Below are 17,420 nucleotides of genomic sequence, written 5' to 3'. Positions count from 1 at the left end.
CCATGTTAAAAATACCAAGCCTGGTACCAAAACATGTTTTTGGTTTAAATGATCTAGTTTACACTCGTGACAACTCTGAGGGGGGTGAATTTTTTTCTCACTCTTCTGTTTAAGTGTAATAAAAGCCTAAAATTCTGTATAATTAATGAGCATCAGACCCATGTGACCACAGAGCTAGCTCCGTGGAAAGGCCTCAGTAGAGCCTCGGTCTGGCTTGGAAACTGCTCTGGGATTTTGAGTCTCTGTGTTTGTGTATTCTTTTTTGGATATTATTTGTGCAATTGTTGGACAAAATGACTTGCTGTGGCATTAATTGCACTAATAGAGCATCCAAGGAGTCTCCACTTCATTTTTTTTCGGTAAGTAAAATTATATTTATGTATTTTAGGTCACTGCCGAGCTGAGCTTAGATTTTAACATGTACTGTTTAACCATGAAATTTAAATGTAATAGGGTAAAACCCAGTGCATTTAACATAGTGCTGCACTTTAGAAAATGGGTTGAAATACAACATGTTAGTGGAGCTGGGTTCCAACTATCGGCTTGTGGAGCTCTCGGGAGACCTCTGTTTTCCACCCGTTTCTCCCCTGGCTTCGCGGCTTCTGTTTGCTGCGCGGAATGCCGGCTGTTTGTCCCTGCAGCTCGGCGCATCTTTGTCTGATCGCGGCTTTTGTGTGATGCGCGGGCTGCCGGCTTGTGGAGCTCTGGGATGGAAACCTTTCCACCTGGTTCTCTCCAGCGGCAGCTCTGCGCATCTCAGATCGCAGCGGCGCTTGTCTGCTGTGCGGCTGCCGGCTTGTGGCAGTTTTACCCAGCGGTCAGCCCGGTGTACCTCTGACTCAGAAGCTCTGGTGTTGTGCACAGTTAACTCCGGTTGTAGCTAGGTTGCTACCTCCGTTAACTTAGCTCCCACCTCCGCGTTAGCTTTGGGTTAGCTTCAGGTTAGCTTGTAGCTAGTTTGACCGGGTGTCGTCATTTGATCCCAACCTTACAGCCCCACCCTCAGCTCCTCCTCTTTTCCCTTTTGTGGAATTGTCTGGGCTTGATGGAACCTGTGACACGGTCAAAATGGCGGTGGTGGCCACCTCCTATTTCTCCTCAAAAAGTTGTTATTGGAGTCTATGGAAAGGAGATGTCCAGTATATTTATGTCGATGGTTGAAACTAAAATATGCTGGATAGTGGCCTTCGATGGACCAGGGTTCCCCACCCCTGCACTACGGTGTATCATTCATCAATTCACACACACATTCACGCACTGATGGTGATGAGCTACGATGTAGCCACAGCTGCCCTGGGGCACACTAAGACCACAAGCAACGCTGCTTCTGCCGGTGTCTTGCCCAAGAACACAACAGCAGAATTATCTGTCCGGAGCCGGGATTGAACCTGCAACCTTCTAATTACTGGACAACCCGGTCAACCTGTTGAGCTACTGCTTGCTGCCCCATAATCTGATCAAAAGCATGTTTGGGTGAATTTCACAGGTCTTTAACAGAAAGTACCAACACTGCAAAAATTTGCTTTTTGCAAAAACTAACTGTCAACAAAAGCCTTCAAATGAATAATTTCCATTTAATTACAATTTAGTACACAAACGAAATAGCTAATGTAAAGTTTTAAAACCACTGAAGCAAAAAGTGAGTTAGTTAACCGTATGTCACTGTCACTGTAAACTATTTATTTATAGAACTATTACAACTCATAGAAATACTATAAATCAACAAGTGTGGCTGTATTAGGCTAAATTCTCAGGAAAACTAGAAATTTACAGAATCCTGAAACAAATGTGTACATTTCCACCTTTAACGTTCATTATTTTTTTATTTTTCTGTAGGAAAATCAGTAAATGTGGTAAAAAGGGACAAAAGTTTGTTTTTATGGCAGTAAACAACTTTAGCCAAACTGTACTCGACAAGCTAACAGGCTAGGCTAGTGACCAATGGTCACTCCTGCCCTTCTCACGTAAACAAACCACAAACGGCTGAATAAATGTCACGCACACGCCTGGCTCGAGCATCCACGACTCCGTTTTTTCACCAAACAAGAGCAAAAAAAGGCAGGATAACTCTGTGGAAACGCTGTGTGTTCATTTAAAATCATGCTGCTCTGTGAGGTTAGCAAACACCTCAGCATCAGCTAGGACTCGCGCAGCTTTTTAATCTCCTTACCATCGTACAAATCGAGGCGAACTTTCGGACTGTCATCAGTATTTCCATCCGTTCCCCGCCATGTCGGACCAAACCCCGATGGTAAAATAATCAGAGCCGCTACGGCTGCAGAGTTCCGGGACACAGAGAGACCGCTGCTGCAGCTTTCGGTGTCGCTAAGTCACCGAGACGAACATGACATCCGGGTTTGATTTTCAAAATAAAATAAGGTTAGGTTCATTAAAAAATGCTTTGTAACATTGAGCTCAAAACAACTGCATCGTTAAGATTAGGATTAAAACTACAACAAATACTGAAAAGGAAGAAATAAGTTTAAAAAACTATATTTTACAAAGTAAATAAGATGTAACAAGAAAACAAATGGAAAGAAAAGAAAGAAAGAAAATTGTCTTTTATGTAGCACCTCTCAAAGCAAAAATCACAAAGCGCTTCACAAAAAATAATGTTAAAAAATAATATTTTTAATTATTAAAAGATATGTTTAAAATGACAAAAAAAACAAAATGTGATTAAAAATTAAAGAAAAGGGAGAGAGAAAATCAATAGGAATGAGGGACATCAGTAGATCAGTAGAAAGGCTGAATAGGTAGAAAGAACAGACTAAGAAGAGAGTTGTGATGAAGGTCACTCACAAAAGCCAGCTTAAACAGATGAGTTTTCAGCTGCATTTTAAAGGAGACCACTGAGTCCACTGATCTCAGGCTCAGGAGGAGAGAGTTCCAGAGTCTGGGGGCCACAGCAGCAAATGATCTGTCACCTTTGGTCTTTAGCCTGGTGCTGCACAACCAGTAGGCTTTGGTCACTGGACCTCAGGGACCTGCTGGGGGTGTAGGGACTAAGAAGATCACAAAAGTAAGATGGCACTTGTCCATGTCAGGCCCTATAGACCAGAACCAGGATCTTGAAATGAACCCTGAAGTTGACTGGCAGCCAGTGAAGCTGGAGGAGAAGCGGGGTGATGTGGGTGTGTTTGGAGGACTTGGTCAGAAGCCGAGCACAGGCATTCTGAACCACCTGTAGACGGTTCAGGGAGGTTCTGCTCAGACACGTGACAAGAGAGTTGCAGTAGTCTAAGCGTGAGGAAATGTAGGTGTGGATAACTGTCTCAAGTTCAGAGCGGGACAGAATGGAAGAAGGAAGAGCAAACAAGACAACTGACATGAGAATCCAGGGTGAGGGCTGGGTCAAAGGTCACACCAAGATTCCTGATGGAAGGTTTGGTGTGGGAAGAAAGCTGACCAACTGTCCACTGCACCCACCCTAAGTATTTGGACCAAAAACTAAATTCTATCTATCTATCTATCTATCTATCTATCTATCTATCTATCTATCTATCTATCTATCTATCTATCTATCTATCTATCTATCTATCTATCTATCTATCTATCTATCTATCTATCTATCTATCTATCTATCTATCTATCTATCTAATCATCTATCTACTGGTTTTATTCTGAAGTATGACTTTTCTGTTTCCGGTTACTGTTGGTGTTTTTCCTGTTCGACTTGATAGTTTTCTGCCGTCCAACGGGGAGGTTATAAAGGGAGTGTCGCCGGCGAACAACTCGCTTGGTCTTATAGGTTGGTTCGATTCATTATGTCCAAGATCAGGACGGGCGGGCGGCGCTTGAGCATGGCAGGGTGACGTAAACAGCATGCACACCTTTCAGTTTACAGGTAAACAATAACATTAAATACCAATAAAACCATTGTCTATTTACGGAACTGAAATGCTTGTAATTGTTTGTTTGTATTTTAAATAAATGGCGATTTTTTTCAAATAAAAATAAAAATAAAGTAAAAGCATCACCTTAGCTGGTATATTCCTTGTAAACAAGAGAAATCATCAAGTAAACATATTATGGCGTCCCCCTTTCTCAATTGAATGTTACTGAGCAAAGTATTCAAATGGGTGATAAAACAAACACTGGTGAATATGGTGTATCCAAGTACTCTAATGAGATAGCTCCATCTTTACAAGTTACTTCATCAGTATTTTTATACTGGGATACACGTGACTCACCAGTGTCCCAGCACCAGTTGAAACACCAGATCTGTACCTTGCCTCGGAGCCATCAACATATACATATATGGACAATGGGTTTCCATAGACTCCAATAACACGTTTTTGAGGAAAAATGGGATGTGGCCACCACCGCCATTTTGACCGTGTCACAGGTTCCGTCAAGCCCAGGCAATTCCACAGAAGGGAAGAGCGGAGGAGCTGAGGGTGGGGCTGTAAGGCTGGGATCAACTGACGACACCCGGTCGAACTAGCTACAAGCTAACCTGAAGCTAACCCAAAGCTAACGCGGAGGTGGGAGCTAAGCTAATGGAGGTAGCAACCTAGCTACAACAGGAGTTAACTGTGCACAGCACCAGAGCTTCTGAGTCAGAGATACGCCGGGCTGACCGCTGGGTAAAACCAAGTGGAAAACAGAGGTCTCCCAAGAGCTTCACAAGCCATGCAGCCGCGCAGCAGACAAGTGCTGCTGCGATCAGAGATGCGCAGAGCTGCCGCTGGGGAAAACCGGGTGGAAAACATCGGTTTCCATCCCAGAGCTCGACAAGCCGGCAGCCCGCAGACAAGCGCAGCTGCGATCAGAGATGCGTAGAGCTGCCACTGGGGAGAACCGGGTGGAAAACATTGGTTACCATCCAAGAGCTCCACAAGCCGGCAGCCCGCGCAGCAGACTAGCGCCGCGGCGATCAGAGATGCGGCGAGCTGCGGGGAGGCGGCACACCACAATAACTAGGATCGGTTCTATCTTTTGCTGCAAGCCACTTCTGGAACATGTCAATTTTTGCAGATAATTTAGGATTAGGCAGGAAATCACACATGGTTTCAGTGTAAAGTCAGTTATAATTATCTAAATAAAAGTACTACAGCGATGCAGTTTCATATATAAGCTACGAAACTAAAACCCAACGGATAATTTCCTCCCAGCAGCGTTCCAGAAGTGCAGCAGTGTGTTTTTCAAGGCTTTATTCCTGGCAGTGGAGAAAAACAACATCATATATGACATCAAACAGCTAGCAATAACAAAGGTGCTTTCCATCTTTTTGGTTTAATGGCGGATGACATAAAGCTTGTAATCTTGCGAGTCCAGCAAAGAGCACAGTGAGGAAGCCGTACCGCGGCCAAGACTCTTCCGGTGTGAAAGGGACCAATTTGAAGTTCCCAAGTAAACTGTCCCGCTGCCGTTTCGCACCGCAGATGTTTCCAGTGTGAAGCCGAGGTTATGTGTCAAGTAGAAAGCTGGAGTTACATGTGTGAAAAGTGTTTCACATTTGACATATTTGTTATTAGTATACAGCATTGACACATGTTTTACAGTTTTTCTCAGTTGCTTTGGTGCATTTCTCACAACAGTTAGTTCAACCTCCACAACATGTAGTCATTTTGGCACAACCTAGTGGCGGTTTCATGTGTCTTTGGACATGAAGCAGTTGAGTAAGTACAAAAGTCTAAAGAATGGTCACTTTTGACTTGCTATTCATCACTATTTCCTTGCTTTTATCATGAATGTCACAATTATTTATACTTGTACGGGCTGAATGGTCATTGTCCGTACAAGGCTTCATTTCATTGCTTGTGCCATCATTGCCCTCAAAATTGTTGAACATCTTGTCAAACACTTTGTACACCCATTTTGAAAACCCTATTTTAAGGAGTTTCCATGGAAATCTCCATAAATTACTTTTCTCAGGTGAACCTTATCTCACACTAATGAAAATTGGTGTGTGTCCTGGTGACAATCGGACAATGTATGTAGTGGTTTGGGATAATGTTAGCTTCCATCACTCTGCTGTAGTCAGGCAGTGGTTTGCAGCACACGACAGGATGCTTTTGGAGTTTCTTCCTCCTTTCACTCCATTCCTAAATCCAATTGAGGAGATTTTCTCTTCCTGGAGGTGGAAGGTATATGACAGGCATCCACATACCCAAATGGTCCTGCTAGCAGCTATGGATGCAGCTTGTGATGACATCACAGCAGAGTCATGCAGAGGGTGGATTCGACACTCCAGAAGATTCTTTCCCCGATGCATCGATAGAGCTGACATTCCCTGTGATGTTGATGAAAATATGTGGGCAGACAGACGGGAGCGTCTAGATATCAATGATTGATATGCAGCAGTGTCTGTTCAGTTGTTTGTTTGTTTCACAGCTACTGCAGTAAGGTTTACTGTCTAAGTGAGTTTATGTTTGCTGTAAAATGTTTGTTTTACTGTATTTCTCCAGTTGCACAATGCTGTGAACAGTTTCAGTTACTAAATATTATCAAGAGTGCATGTGAAGTGTCTTGATTTTCCTTTACAATTTATGGTTTTCTACATGCCGTGCATGCTGTCCAGACTTGACATGTCATTGGGAAGCACCTACAAAGAAATCCGTCACAATGAGAACTTGTTCAAACCATTTGATTTTGTGACCAAAGGTGCTGGTGTAATGACTTGTAATTGTGACAGCCCTGACACTTTGATTGATATAAGTTCTTGCTTCTGATGAATATATTATCTGTTTTGATTAAGGGACTTGCTTTTGAAGCATTGACTGCTTATTTTGAACGACTGACGTTTCTTTTTGATGAAGATCACTTTTGCAAGTTATCCACCATGTTTTGCAGTTTGCACTAGTTGTTTTGAGAAGAGCCTTAGTAGTGGTGCAGAGATCATTTCTGTGAGAAATGCACCAACGCAACTGAGAAAAACTGTAAACGTCACGTGTTAAGGTAACATGTGTCACAAATACCTTTGTGTTTTGCAACTTAAGGTGGTTTAGGAGCATTTTCAATGTTTATATAATCGCAGTGAAGAAAATCATACAAAAATAAACTGATTTTTTTTACTGTATAAATAATCACTTTCAACAATGCTAATTTAAAACAAGTCATAAAAATGGCTTATCAAACAAAATAAGAACATTTTTATGATAACATCGTCACCAATGGGCTTCCATACAAAAGTTAAACGTGATAAAAAAAATCTCTAAATTAGAAGTTTTTGTCATCATCACGACCAGAATTATCAGTGCACGTGAACTGGCATGAACTCATGTTTTAATAAAACGTAATGTTGTGAATGACGGACGCATTCGGGATGCCAGGAAGTTGAGTTCAGCCTGATCCCGAGGGAATATTTAGAGGGGACGGATCAAAGTCCTCATCCCTCCCTCTCATCAGTCTTTCTGCTCCACGTCTGCCGCCAGAGGCTCCCGGGACCGCCACAACCCCATTATTTTAATATCTCATATGCGTAAAGGCAAACCAACAGGATATGGATTACTGGACCAGACATGGAAATTTAGAATCGTTTTTGCAATCGCTTTGTTTTTCTGGGAGTTAGTTCTTCATCACTACAGGAGTGTCACACGGAATAATACCCTTTTATAACTCTGGAACCGGGGTTTTGTTATTTCCCACATCAAGCGGAGCCGCCTGGGGAGCGCTAAATGCGGCTGACTGGCGACCCTTCATCGGGAAACATGAACAGCAGCGGGTCGGGTAACTTTCTGCTGGTGCCCATACCGGAGTACCCTCTGCTGGACTGCGTCCCCAACAAGACGGTGAAGATCGTGGTGCTGGGGGCCAGCAACGTAGGAAAGACCGGTATGGATCAGCAAGGAGTCCGAGAGTCACTGAGAAGTTGTGAGGGGCTAAAAGTGGGAAAATATGACTCAGTTTATTATTGAAACAAAAAAATCCCATAGTTAAAAATATCGTGTAAAATTAGGATCAAACGATTAGTAAAATGTGTCGTTTTTATTTAAAAAAAAAACTAAACCAACATATAAATACAATACCAATCAAAAACGGCAGGGGGCGACAAAACCCATGCATGTTTTAATTTTATTTCCGATCATTTTTATGCTAGATTAAATAAAGCCTACATTAAACCTTAATCAAGATAGGCATTAGTAAATTTTCAAAATTTACAAAATTATTTAGATAGATAGATAGATAGATAGATAGATAGATAGATAGATAGATAGATAGATAGATAGATAGATAGATAGATAGATAGATAGATAGATAGATAGATAGATAGATGGATGGATGGATAGAAATTTATCAGTGCTTCTAGTAAATTAAAAATTTAGAAGCTTTAAACTGACACATAGACAGAAAAAATGTGAAAAAGGGTCAGATAAAAGCAGCAGTATAACACCAGATCTTAAATAATTGGGAATATATGCTTTTGTATGTAGGGCTACGTTGTGTCTCCTTCTTCTTTAGTCATTTTGCAGTGAGAGCTGTGTAACACTTAAATATCTCATTCGTGGAATAATAAAGATTCTATAATATGAGACATAATGTGTATACAAGAAATTCTACAAGTTTATCTATGCAATAATTCAAGAAGTGGCAAGGGTGGTGGTTGAAGCAAAAACCTGGGCTTCGGGGTGGTTTTAGGAGACCATGGAAAAGGACTTCCATACGGCTTCATGGAGATTCTGGTCCACCATCCAGCATCCCAGGAAGGGAAAGCATTACAAAAATTGTTTAAGGTGGGGATAGTGTGCTGCTGACCTTCACTTGAGATGTGGTGGGTCGGTGGGCAGAGTACTTTGAAGACCTCAGTCCCACCGGCTCGTATTCCAATGAGGAAGTGGAGCCATAGGTCTTTGGGATTGGTTCTTGAATCTATGGCAGTATAGGGCTGAGCTCACAAAGGTGGTAATTGTGTGGACATCAGGGGCCATTACGCTGGAATTGCAGCCCAGATTGGTGGTCCCCCTGTTTAAAAAAGGGGGGTCACAGGGTGTGTTCCAACTCCAGGGGGTTCAGACTCCTGAGCCTCCCTGGTAAGGTCTATTCAGGGATTCTGGAGAGGCGCATCTGTCGGATTGTTGAATCTTGGATTCAGGAGGAGCAATGTGATTTTCTTCCTAACTGTGGAACACTGGACCAGTTCTATACCCTTAGGGGGGACCTGGAGGGTGTGTGGGAGTTCGCCCAACCAATTTACACATGTTTTGTGGATTTAGAGAAGGCCTTCAACCGCAATTCCTCAGGGGGCTCTGTAGGGTGTACTTTGGGAGTCTACAGTCCCAGGCCCCTTGATACAAGCCGTTTTTACAAAACAGTGCCATCAATTTTTCGCAATGCCGTGGCGGCATCAGGGAGTCTTAGGTCGTTAAGAAGTGGTCAGACCATGGTGCTAATTGGGCACAATCATGTCCTTTTTACAAAAGATTACACAATAGTGGTATAAAGGGGGTAAGGAGCGGTCTCTGCACTTCCGTTTTGGACATAACCTGCTTGTTTTTGTGTTCAAAGCTGCGCCCATGAAGTTTTTTTGACAAGCCACTTTTAAAGATGTCTGTCCTCCCCATGCAATCTGGTGATCTGAGCTCCAGCTCTAATGGAGAGAGTAGCTCCTGGGGCACTGCATTGTTCCAGTTTATCATCTCAGTTGGTTCTGCTTACACAAGCAAACTGATGGTCTGTGTTTACTTTCATTTTCAATATAGTCGCCGGTCGGAGCTCGGAAGTAACTCCCCACGTGACCATGACACCTCTGTTGCACCAAGGTACAATCTGCATTCACATGTCCGGCGTTGCGGTAATATTAATGCAAAGTGTGCTGGCACAAATGCTGCAAAATTCCTGCAAAGCCATGCCGGCATGGCACATTTATAAGACACAGTGTTGCAGTAATATTACGCTGATTTGCCAGCACAGTGTGCTTGTAAAACGGGCTACAGACTGTTAGGTCCTTATATGACCTGTGCCAGAGCTTAGTCAGCATTGCCGGCAGTAAGTCAGGCTCATTCCCGGTGAGAGTTGGACTCTGCCAAGGCTGCCGATTCTGTTCATAACTTGTATGGACAGGAATTATAGGAGCAGCTAAGGTGTTGAGGGGATCTGTATTGGTGGCCTGGGGATCAGGTCTCTGCTTTTTGCGGGTGTTGTACCGATTTGTTGTGGGAAGGGAGAGTTGAGCCAGAAGGTGAAGCTCTTGATTTACCGGTCGATCTACAAAGCTCAGTAATCCGGGAGGGGCTGAAAGTAGATCTGCTGCTCCTCCACATCAAGAGGAGCCAGTTGAGGTGGGTTGGACACCTGGTTAGGATACTTCGTGGATGCCTCCCTGGTGAGGTTTTCAGTGTACTTCCAACTGGAAGGAGACCCAAAGGGAGACCCAGGACACGCTGGAGAGACTATGGTTTTACATTTTTTGTTTTTGTGAAGCGCCTCGTGATTTTTATCTTGAGAGGCGCTATATAAATTATACTTTCTTCTTCTTCTTCTATGTCTCTCAACTGGCCAGGGAAATTTGGGATTCCCCTTGAGGAGCTGGCCCATGTGGCTGGGCAGAGGAAGTCTGGGCCTCCCTGCTTAGGCTGTTGCCCTCGCGACCCGACTCTGGATGAGTGGCTGAAAATAGATGGATGGATGATTCAAAGAGCCATTGTTAGGGTGTTTTGTGTTATATTTGTCAGATTATTCATATTATCTATGCAGTTATTAGTTAGAAGTTTTTCATGTAGCTCTTTTAGTTCATTCATTGGCTAATTATACAAGGAAACAATATATTTTATTATGAAGCTGTATAACAGCAATATAAAATTGGCCCTTACTTCCTGCAGATCCTCCACCAGAAGAACGTGTAGGATGGGTTTATTGAGGAACGCACTAATCCTGTTAGAGAGGTTGAGGTCATAAAAGTTATTTGAGATGATGTAATTGAATCTTCAATTATCAATCATTCCAGTTATCTAACCAAATAAACAGACTGACGTGTTATTGAGACAGTCCCCCTCAGCAAAGAAAGCCAGTTGGAATGAATGCAAAAAAGCTCTCCACAGCTTCCATCCAGGATTTCAAAACTATTTAATCATTTTGAAGCTTTAGTTTAATCGCTGGAATTATAAACTATTGTCACACTGGTTAGACTAAACACATGAGCCAACAGAGCAAAAGTGAGTAAACTAGATCACAAGTGGCCTTTATTATGTCTGACTGGAAATAAGTGAAGAATTCATAATTAATCACAAACGTTGGGGCAGGAATTTAAGATTCACTAGCCTTTCAATGGTTGTAAAAATGTATAGATACTTTTCTCATTTCCAGCTCTGATTAAGAATTTTGTTAATATTTTGTAGCTTTGATTGTCAGATTTCTGACGAAGAGGTTCATTGGGGATTACGAAGCAAACACAGGTGAGTTTCTTCAGTTTTCTGCATCTTTCTCCTGCAAACACCTTTGCTGTTGCAGGAAGGAACAAAACACTGTTGACTGGTTCATCTCTACAGGAGCGCTCTACTCCAGAAAGGTCACTCTGGATGGGGAGGAAGTGTCGCTTCAGATTCAGGACACGCCCTGTGTGGCTCTTCAGGTAACCCATGGACACAGAGTCACTAGCTGTGGTTCTGAACTGGTTTGGTCACACCTCTTTGGTCTCTCATGGACGAAAGCACCTTTTCTTCAATTGTTTTTAGGACATGTTAGTTCATCCTTCCTGCTTTTTAAAGCTGGGGCACATAGATTAAATGTGTAAAAATGGACTATCTGACCCTGTGCTATGATATAAGACTAATGATTTATAATTAGAATTTCTCCTAATTCCCTCCCTTGGCCTCTACAGCATAATGAATCATTCACACAAGCCAATAGCATTTGACAAATAGATTTGTGAATTGAGCTGTCAATCAACAAGGATGCGCCCCAGTTCCAAGCATTCACTTCGGGGTTAAGCACAGTTAGCTTAGCACACCAACCTAGCTTGAATGCTAACTCCATCTATCTTGCATTAATGTTAGTCTGTATCTATATGGAAGAGGGAGGGAAATGAAAAGGGATTTGTCTTTTGTGTGTGTTAGCGCTAAGTGATTAGTGTAAGGTCTAACGCCAATCAGACTATCTTGTTACATTAGCTGGGTTGTGCTAGCATCACAATTGCCAGATTCCTGTCGGTGTTATTTGTTTCTCTCTTGGGCACTGCAGATTTGATTAAAATGAGTATTTAGCAGCTCCTGCAGAACCCACTGAAGCCTGAGGAGATAATCAACAGTTAGAATAAGGTGTGTATGAGAAGGGACATACTCGTCCAGTAGCACTTCAAGGGTATTTGTTTGCGCATAGATGGTCTGAGGCCTAGCATTCAGCTCCTTTCTGAAGGGGGAGCAGGGACGAGAGGTACAGTCATTCAAATTTCAAAATCCCGTTCTGCTTTCTTTGATGATGGCTACGGACCCCAGCTTTAAATCACTTCAGACTCCTCAGACTTTGATGATCCTTCGGTTAATTCCATGAGAGAATACAACGCTGATGGTCGTTTTTTGCCGCTGTAGTTTCTGGATCTGCTCGAGGTCCTGCGCCTGCTGATGACGTCATCACACTACGGCAATACCGCTCAGCCAAAGTATATTGCATCTCTTTTTTTGATTCTGTTCTTTCACATAGGTTTTGGAAAGAGTTAAGCAGTCTTGTTATTAAATTCGTGTTTCTTACTTGCCTAAATGTTTTTGAATGTAGTAACGTAACTTTCATAAGTCCTTAGCACCACCTTACATATCCGAGTTACTCACACCTTATGTGCCGGGCAGGACTCTCCATTCAGGTGACCTACACCTACTACAGATTCCCCGTCAACGCTGCAAAACCGGTGGTGAACGAGCTTTTTCTGTCTGCGCTCCGAAACTCTGGAATGATCTCCGGTTGAATATCAGACTCTCCCCCTCCACTGGGGTTTTTTAAAGACTTACTTTTATTCCCTTGCTTTTACTGCCTAGCTATTTTATCTAGGTTTATTTACACTGTTCTTTTACTGATTTTATTTACTTCTCTTGTTTGGTTCTCTGTGCTATGCTCTAGCTGTTTTATTCTTTTATATTATTCTTTTAACCTTATATGTTTTTACCCCTGTACAGCACTTTGGTCAGCTCACATGCTGTTTTTAAATGTGCTTTATCAAATAAATGGAAATGGAAATGGAAAAAGTTGTACATCCAGCCAATCACCTAGTGTGACGTCATCGACGGGCACAGGACCCCAAACTGGTCAGAAGGAAACATGGTGTCCTCCAAAGATGCTAGACCCGTGTCCTATGTACTTAAGGCCCAATTGTGATGGTTATATTTTATGAAGCCGCAAATATTTTTCAACGACTGGACATCATTTTATTCATTTTCACCAACATTTTGATTGATATTCCCAGGGATTAACTGTAAAAATACGCATTGTCTCTGAAGATCCTCAGTTTGGAGTAACTGAGATTAGCTTTGGCTGGATTGACAAGCTGACAGCTAGTCCCATTGGGGCTAGTTCCAAATTAGATTACTGGATACTAAAAGCAACTCTGCTGGAACTAAAAGCATTATAGTATTGCAATTTTTTTGTCCTTTCTGATTGTTTATGGTGGAATATAACAGAAAAGAAGGAAAAGAGGTGGGCTAGCTGTCTGTACCGCCCCTAGTTCATAGTGACAAAGGGAGGCCGGGAGCCATTTGTGGCCCTCTGAGTGGCTTTATGTAGCCCCCACTAGTGATTATAGAAAGGTGGAAATCTGTATCTGCTGCTAATGTGGACCAGCTACTTGTATAAGGTTTTTACTGCTATACTTATTCTAGGCTTTTGGAATAGTGTAAATTAAATCCCCATAAAATTATTTTTGCATTTTTTAAAATGAAATAAAAAATGACATCATTGTGGCCCGACTTTGAACTTGACAATTTCGATCCGTGTCTGATGTTTAGGATGCATACCCATTGAGTCTAGTCGTTAGCATGTCAGTCTGGTCTGAACTGAGCTCTTTGTCTAATCTGAGGCCCTTCAAAGAACCTTCGACAGGTGAAAATTTTAACTGTTCACAACTTTTCCACAGAAACCCGCGTTGTAAAAACAGTCAGTCAAACTGGTTATTACACACGGCTGTTCGAGCATGTATGTTTTTGGTCACAAACCACCGGTATACCGTAAGTGTTCATATCTCTGTGTGTTTGTAGGATGATGCTGAAGGCCTCTACTGCCAGGAGCAGATCAACAGGTCTGGCTGAAACCACAAGAGTATCAGTCTTTAAAATCAATGTTTTTAGCTAATTAATTTTTTTTAATTAATGCTTATTCCAGATCAATCTACTGGGCAGACGGGTATGTTTTGGTTTTCTCCATCACAGACAACAGTAGCTACCGAACAATCCAGCCTCTATACCAGCACATCAGACGAATACACCCTTCTGGAAACATACCAGTTATACTGGTCAGTAAGTTCATTTATATGAACGGTAACAACAGCAATAATTTATGATGTAAAGGTCAGCATTCTTAGAATGACATTTTTTTAGCTCATTAAAGTTGTAGCATAAATGTTTACAGAGTAGGCTGGAGCCCAACTAACTATAATCCTGTAATCTAATCCGTGTTATAATCTGTAATCTGCTGCAGGTTGGAAACAAGAGTGACCTGCTTCGAGCCAGGCAAGTGCCTGTTGACGAAGGCGAGACGTTAGCTACTTCGCTAGGTGGGAAACCCTCCTGCTTCTTCTTCTTTGTTTAGTATATGACAGATGTGTTGAATTTTAAACTCAAATCCAGTTAAAAATGGAAATGGGCCAACTTTAGTTTTCTGAAGCACGGTTCTGTGGAAACACCTCAAACCTCACCATTTTTAGACAGCTCTCTGAACAACCTCAATTTAGAGAAACAGAGATCAGTTCTGACTAGCGGAATGAGCTAATGGCTAGCCTGTTGTGGACAGTTCCAAAGTGTTTCTGCTGTCTGACACTTAAATATTCAAAAATTCACAGTTCTTCTTCATATTATTTAATCAGTGATCCTCTGAATTTACCAAAGTCAAATTCAAGCACTTTCAATATGAGTTTTCAAGGTTTTCCAGCACCTGACATTGATAGCGGTTAACACACATGAACATTACCATATATGCTAAATTAAAATAATTGTCTCTTGAAGATGAACACTTTAAGCATGTTTAAGTTATTGAGTGAAAAATTCAAGCACTTTCAAAACCTTGAAGATACCCCAATAAAATTCAAGCATTTTCAAGGGCTTTGATAATCTGCTAAAACCCTGTTTTAGGAACTTTTGCACCACCACAATTTTTCATAACCTTATTTAAATAGAATTCTATGGTCATCGGCAGCAGCAGAGGTTCTTTGTTCAGTCACAGCTGATCTCTGTTTCTCAATACTGAGGCTGTTCAAAGATATTTAGGGACAGAGTCTTCGGGAGAGATTTCAGCTGTTCATAAATTCCTACTTTAAATGATATGAACCAAGAGGCATCCTCTGAATCAGCTTTTTTTGCTGCTAGCTTTTTGAAACTCTCCGTTATCCAATACAAAATCTCACAAACTATTTGTGCAAACGTTCATGGTTCACAGGAGATAACGAGCCCCTCACTTCCTGTCTCGTTGTCGTTCTAAAACTGGATTCAAAATTTCCTTTTAGTCTGGACTAGAAAAAAAATAAAATAAAACCAACAACCTTTAATCACAAACAACCACATTTAAGAAACAAAAAGAAAGACAAGAAATATGAAGTGTTTCCTGCTAATGAGAGAGGTATGCTAAGTGTTATCAGGAGAATGAGAGAGGTCCTGATCTGAATTTGTCTCTGATCACAGGAGGAGTTTACTTTGAGGCCTCGGCTAGAGAGAACCACGAGGGAGTCCATGCCGCCTTCATACATCTCTGTCAGGAGGTGGGACCTTATCTTTTTGTCTGTGGGTCGGAAATGTTTGATGGATGAGGGCTCAGGAGAACAAAACACATCCTATTTAGCCACCAGGGTGTTTTAATCTGTTGGTCCTATTGGGGACTCTGTGTTCTTTGTGAATTTAACTGCACAGAAAGTCCACATTTACCACATGTATGGCCTTAAGGGGAAACCAGCATCCACTCTTTCTCTAATGAAGTCAGAGTTTTGGCCCAGACGGAGAATAGTTTCATAATCTACAGCTGTGCTGAACATCTGGATAACTTGTTTTCAGCCCACCAACCCAGCAGCTGGTTTGTCAACACAAGCATATTTTAACACCTGCACTGATAAATATTAGTTTTATATTATCAATATGAATGCATAATAAAGCAACCATCAGTTTTAAAGCATAAAAATATTAACCCTGGAAATATTTTTTATTTGGGAGAGGGCAATGTGAAGATGGTTTTACAGGATCCTGACTTTGCTGGCTGCTTCATGGCAGCCATGTCCCCGTGTCTTGCACGTTCCCAAGTTTGTTTGCAAAAGAGGATCACAGATAATATTTCCAATCGGACCATTTGGTGGTCTGACTCAAGTGAAATAGTGCTGAAAAGTAACTTTGTGTTTGAGTTTATATTATATTTCATTCAGCAGTGAAATTAGTTGATGTGGAATACACGGGAGCATTTTCAAGAATGTTCTTTTAAAAATGTAACCAAAAGGTTACTTTTAACAGTAATGCATTACTTTTTGGTATAAGTAACCTTAAGGTAACTGAGATACTTTTTGAATATGTTAACTATTAACTGTAACTAGTTACTCATTTATTAGCTTTTACAACACTTCAGTTTGACTGAACCACTGTGAGTTGTTTCAAAATGACAGAAATCCACTTTGTAACTGGTCTCAATTTGACTAGCCATTAGCTTGTCAATCTGTACAGAACCAATCACTATTTCTCCAAACTGAGGCTATTCAAAAAGCAAAGTACAATGGGTGAGATTGCAACCGTTTCTTAGGAATGTACTTAAATATTTTGATACATATTTAAAAACTCTCCGTCCACCAGGTGATACGGGCGTTAGGAGGAGGAAACGGAGAGAAAAGAAGAGGGGGTCTCCACCTGGCCAGACCCAAATCTCCTAACATGCAAGAGCTGAAGAGGAGGTTCAGGCAAGTCCTCTCCTCCAAAGGGAAGTCCGCCACGACTATCTGACTGCAACTAGGGACAAAACACGTCCACATTCAAGAGACAGAGACGAGAGAGGAGCAGTCTTCTGCAGAAATGAAAGGGTTGAAGGAGAAATCTCAGCAGGAGGTAACAAGGAGCAGTGACCTCTCGGTTCTGGAGCTGTTCATGAAGCCAGCCGAGGCTTTCTGAGGAGATCAAAGAGTCCTCAGATGGACGTGTGACTAAAGGAGGAGCCTGAACTGAGCAGGACTCACGGTCAGCTGGAGCTCCTATCAGCACAGAACTCAACATGCACATGCCAAAAACAGTTCATGTCTGGCTTTTAGAGCATGATAATTACTCATTTTTTAAAATAAATCATCAAAAATTATAATTAAACTCGGTAGTTTCATGAGT

At 41.8% G+C, this 17,420-nt stretch overlaps 2 protein-coding genes across 2 annotated transcripts in view; one reads left to right on the top strand and one right to left on the bottom strand.

The window, feature by feature from the left end:
* The window catches only part of usp12b (ubiquitin specific peptidase 12b), a 30,545-nt gene extending 28,206 nt beyond the window's left edge, over positions 1 to 2,339 (bottom strand). The window contains exon 1 of the mRNA XM_015946379.3: positions 2,171 to 2,339. Within this exon, the coding sequence (XP_015801865.1) occupies positions 2,171 to 2,218 (48 nt within the window). The 5' untranslated portion in view covers positions 2,219 to 2,339. The remainder of the gene's footprint in view (positions 1 to 2,170) is intronic.
* A 5,053-nt stretch (positions 2,340 to 7,392) lies between these two features.
* Positions 7,393 to 17,280, top strand: rasl11a (RAS-like, family 11, member A). The gene is made up of 8 exons (XM_015946380.3): positions 7,393 to 7,779; positions 11,280 to 11,336; positions 11,430 to 11,512; positions 14,121 to 14,161; positions 14,245 to 14,374; positions 14,560 to 14,635; positions 15,756 to 15,832; positions 16,902 to 17,280. The coding sequence occupies exons 1-8, from the start codon at positions 7,623 to 7,625 to the stop codon at positions 17,046 to 17,048; spliced, it is 768 nt and encodes a 255-aa protein (XP_015801866.1). The 5' UTR covers positions 7,393 to 7,622; the 3' UTR covers positions 17,049 to 17,280.
* The last annotated feature ends 140 nt before the right edge of the window (positions 17,281 to 17,420 follow it).

The sequence above is a fragment of the Nothobranchius furzeri genome, chromosome 2 (genome assembly GCF_043380555.1).
Source record: "Nothobranchius furzeri strain GRZ-AD chromosome 2, NfurGRZ-RIMD1, whole genome shotgun sequence".
Lineage (NCBI taxonomy): Eukaryota > Metazoa > Chordata > Actinopteri > Cyprinodontiformes > Nothobranchiidae > Nothobranchius > Nothobranchius furzeri.
Note: the sequence above shows the minus strand (reverse complement) of the source record. Positions and strands in the feature narration are given on the sequence as shown.

Excerpts from the sequence above, each read along its gene's own strand:
- rasl11a (XM_015946380.3), top strand. The coding sequence starts at position 7,623 with ATGCGGCTGACTGGCGACCCTTCATCGGGAAACATGAACAGCAGCGGG. Across the intron at positions 7,780-11,279 it reads CAGCAACGTAGGAAAGACCG|CTTTGATTGTCAGATTTCTG; the intron begins GTATGGATCAGC and ends AATATTTTGTAG. Across the intron at positions 14,375-14,559 it reads GAAACATACCAGTTATACTG|GTTGGAAACAAGAGTGACCT; the intron begins GTCAGTAAGTTC and ends AATCTGCTGCAG.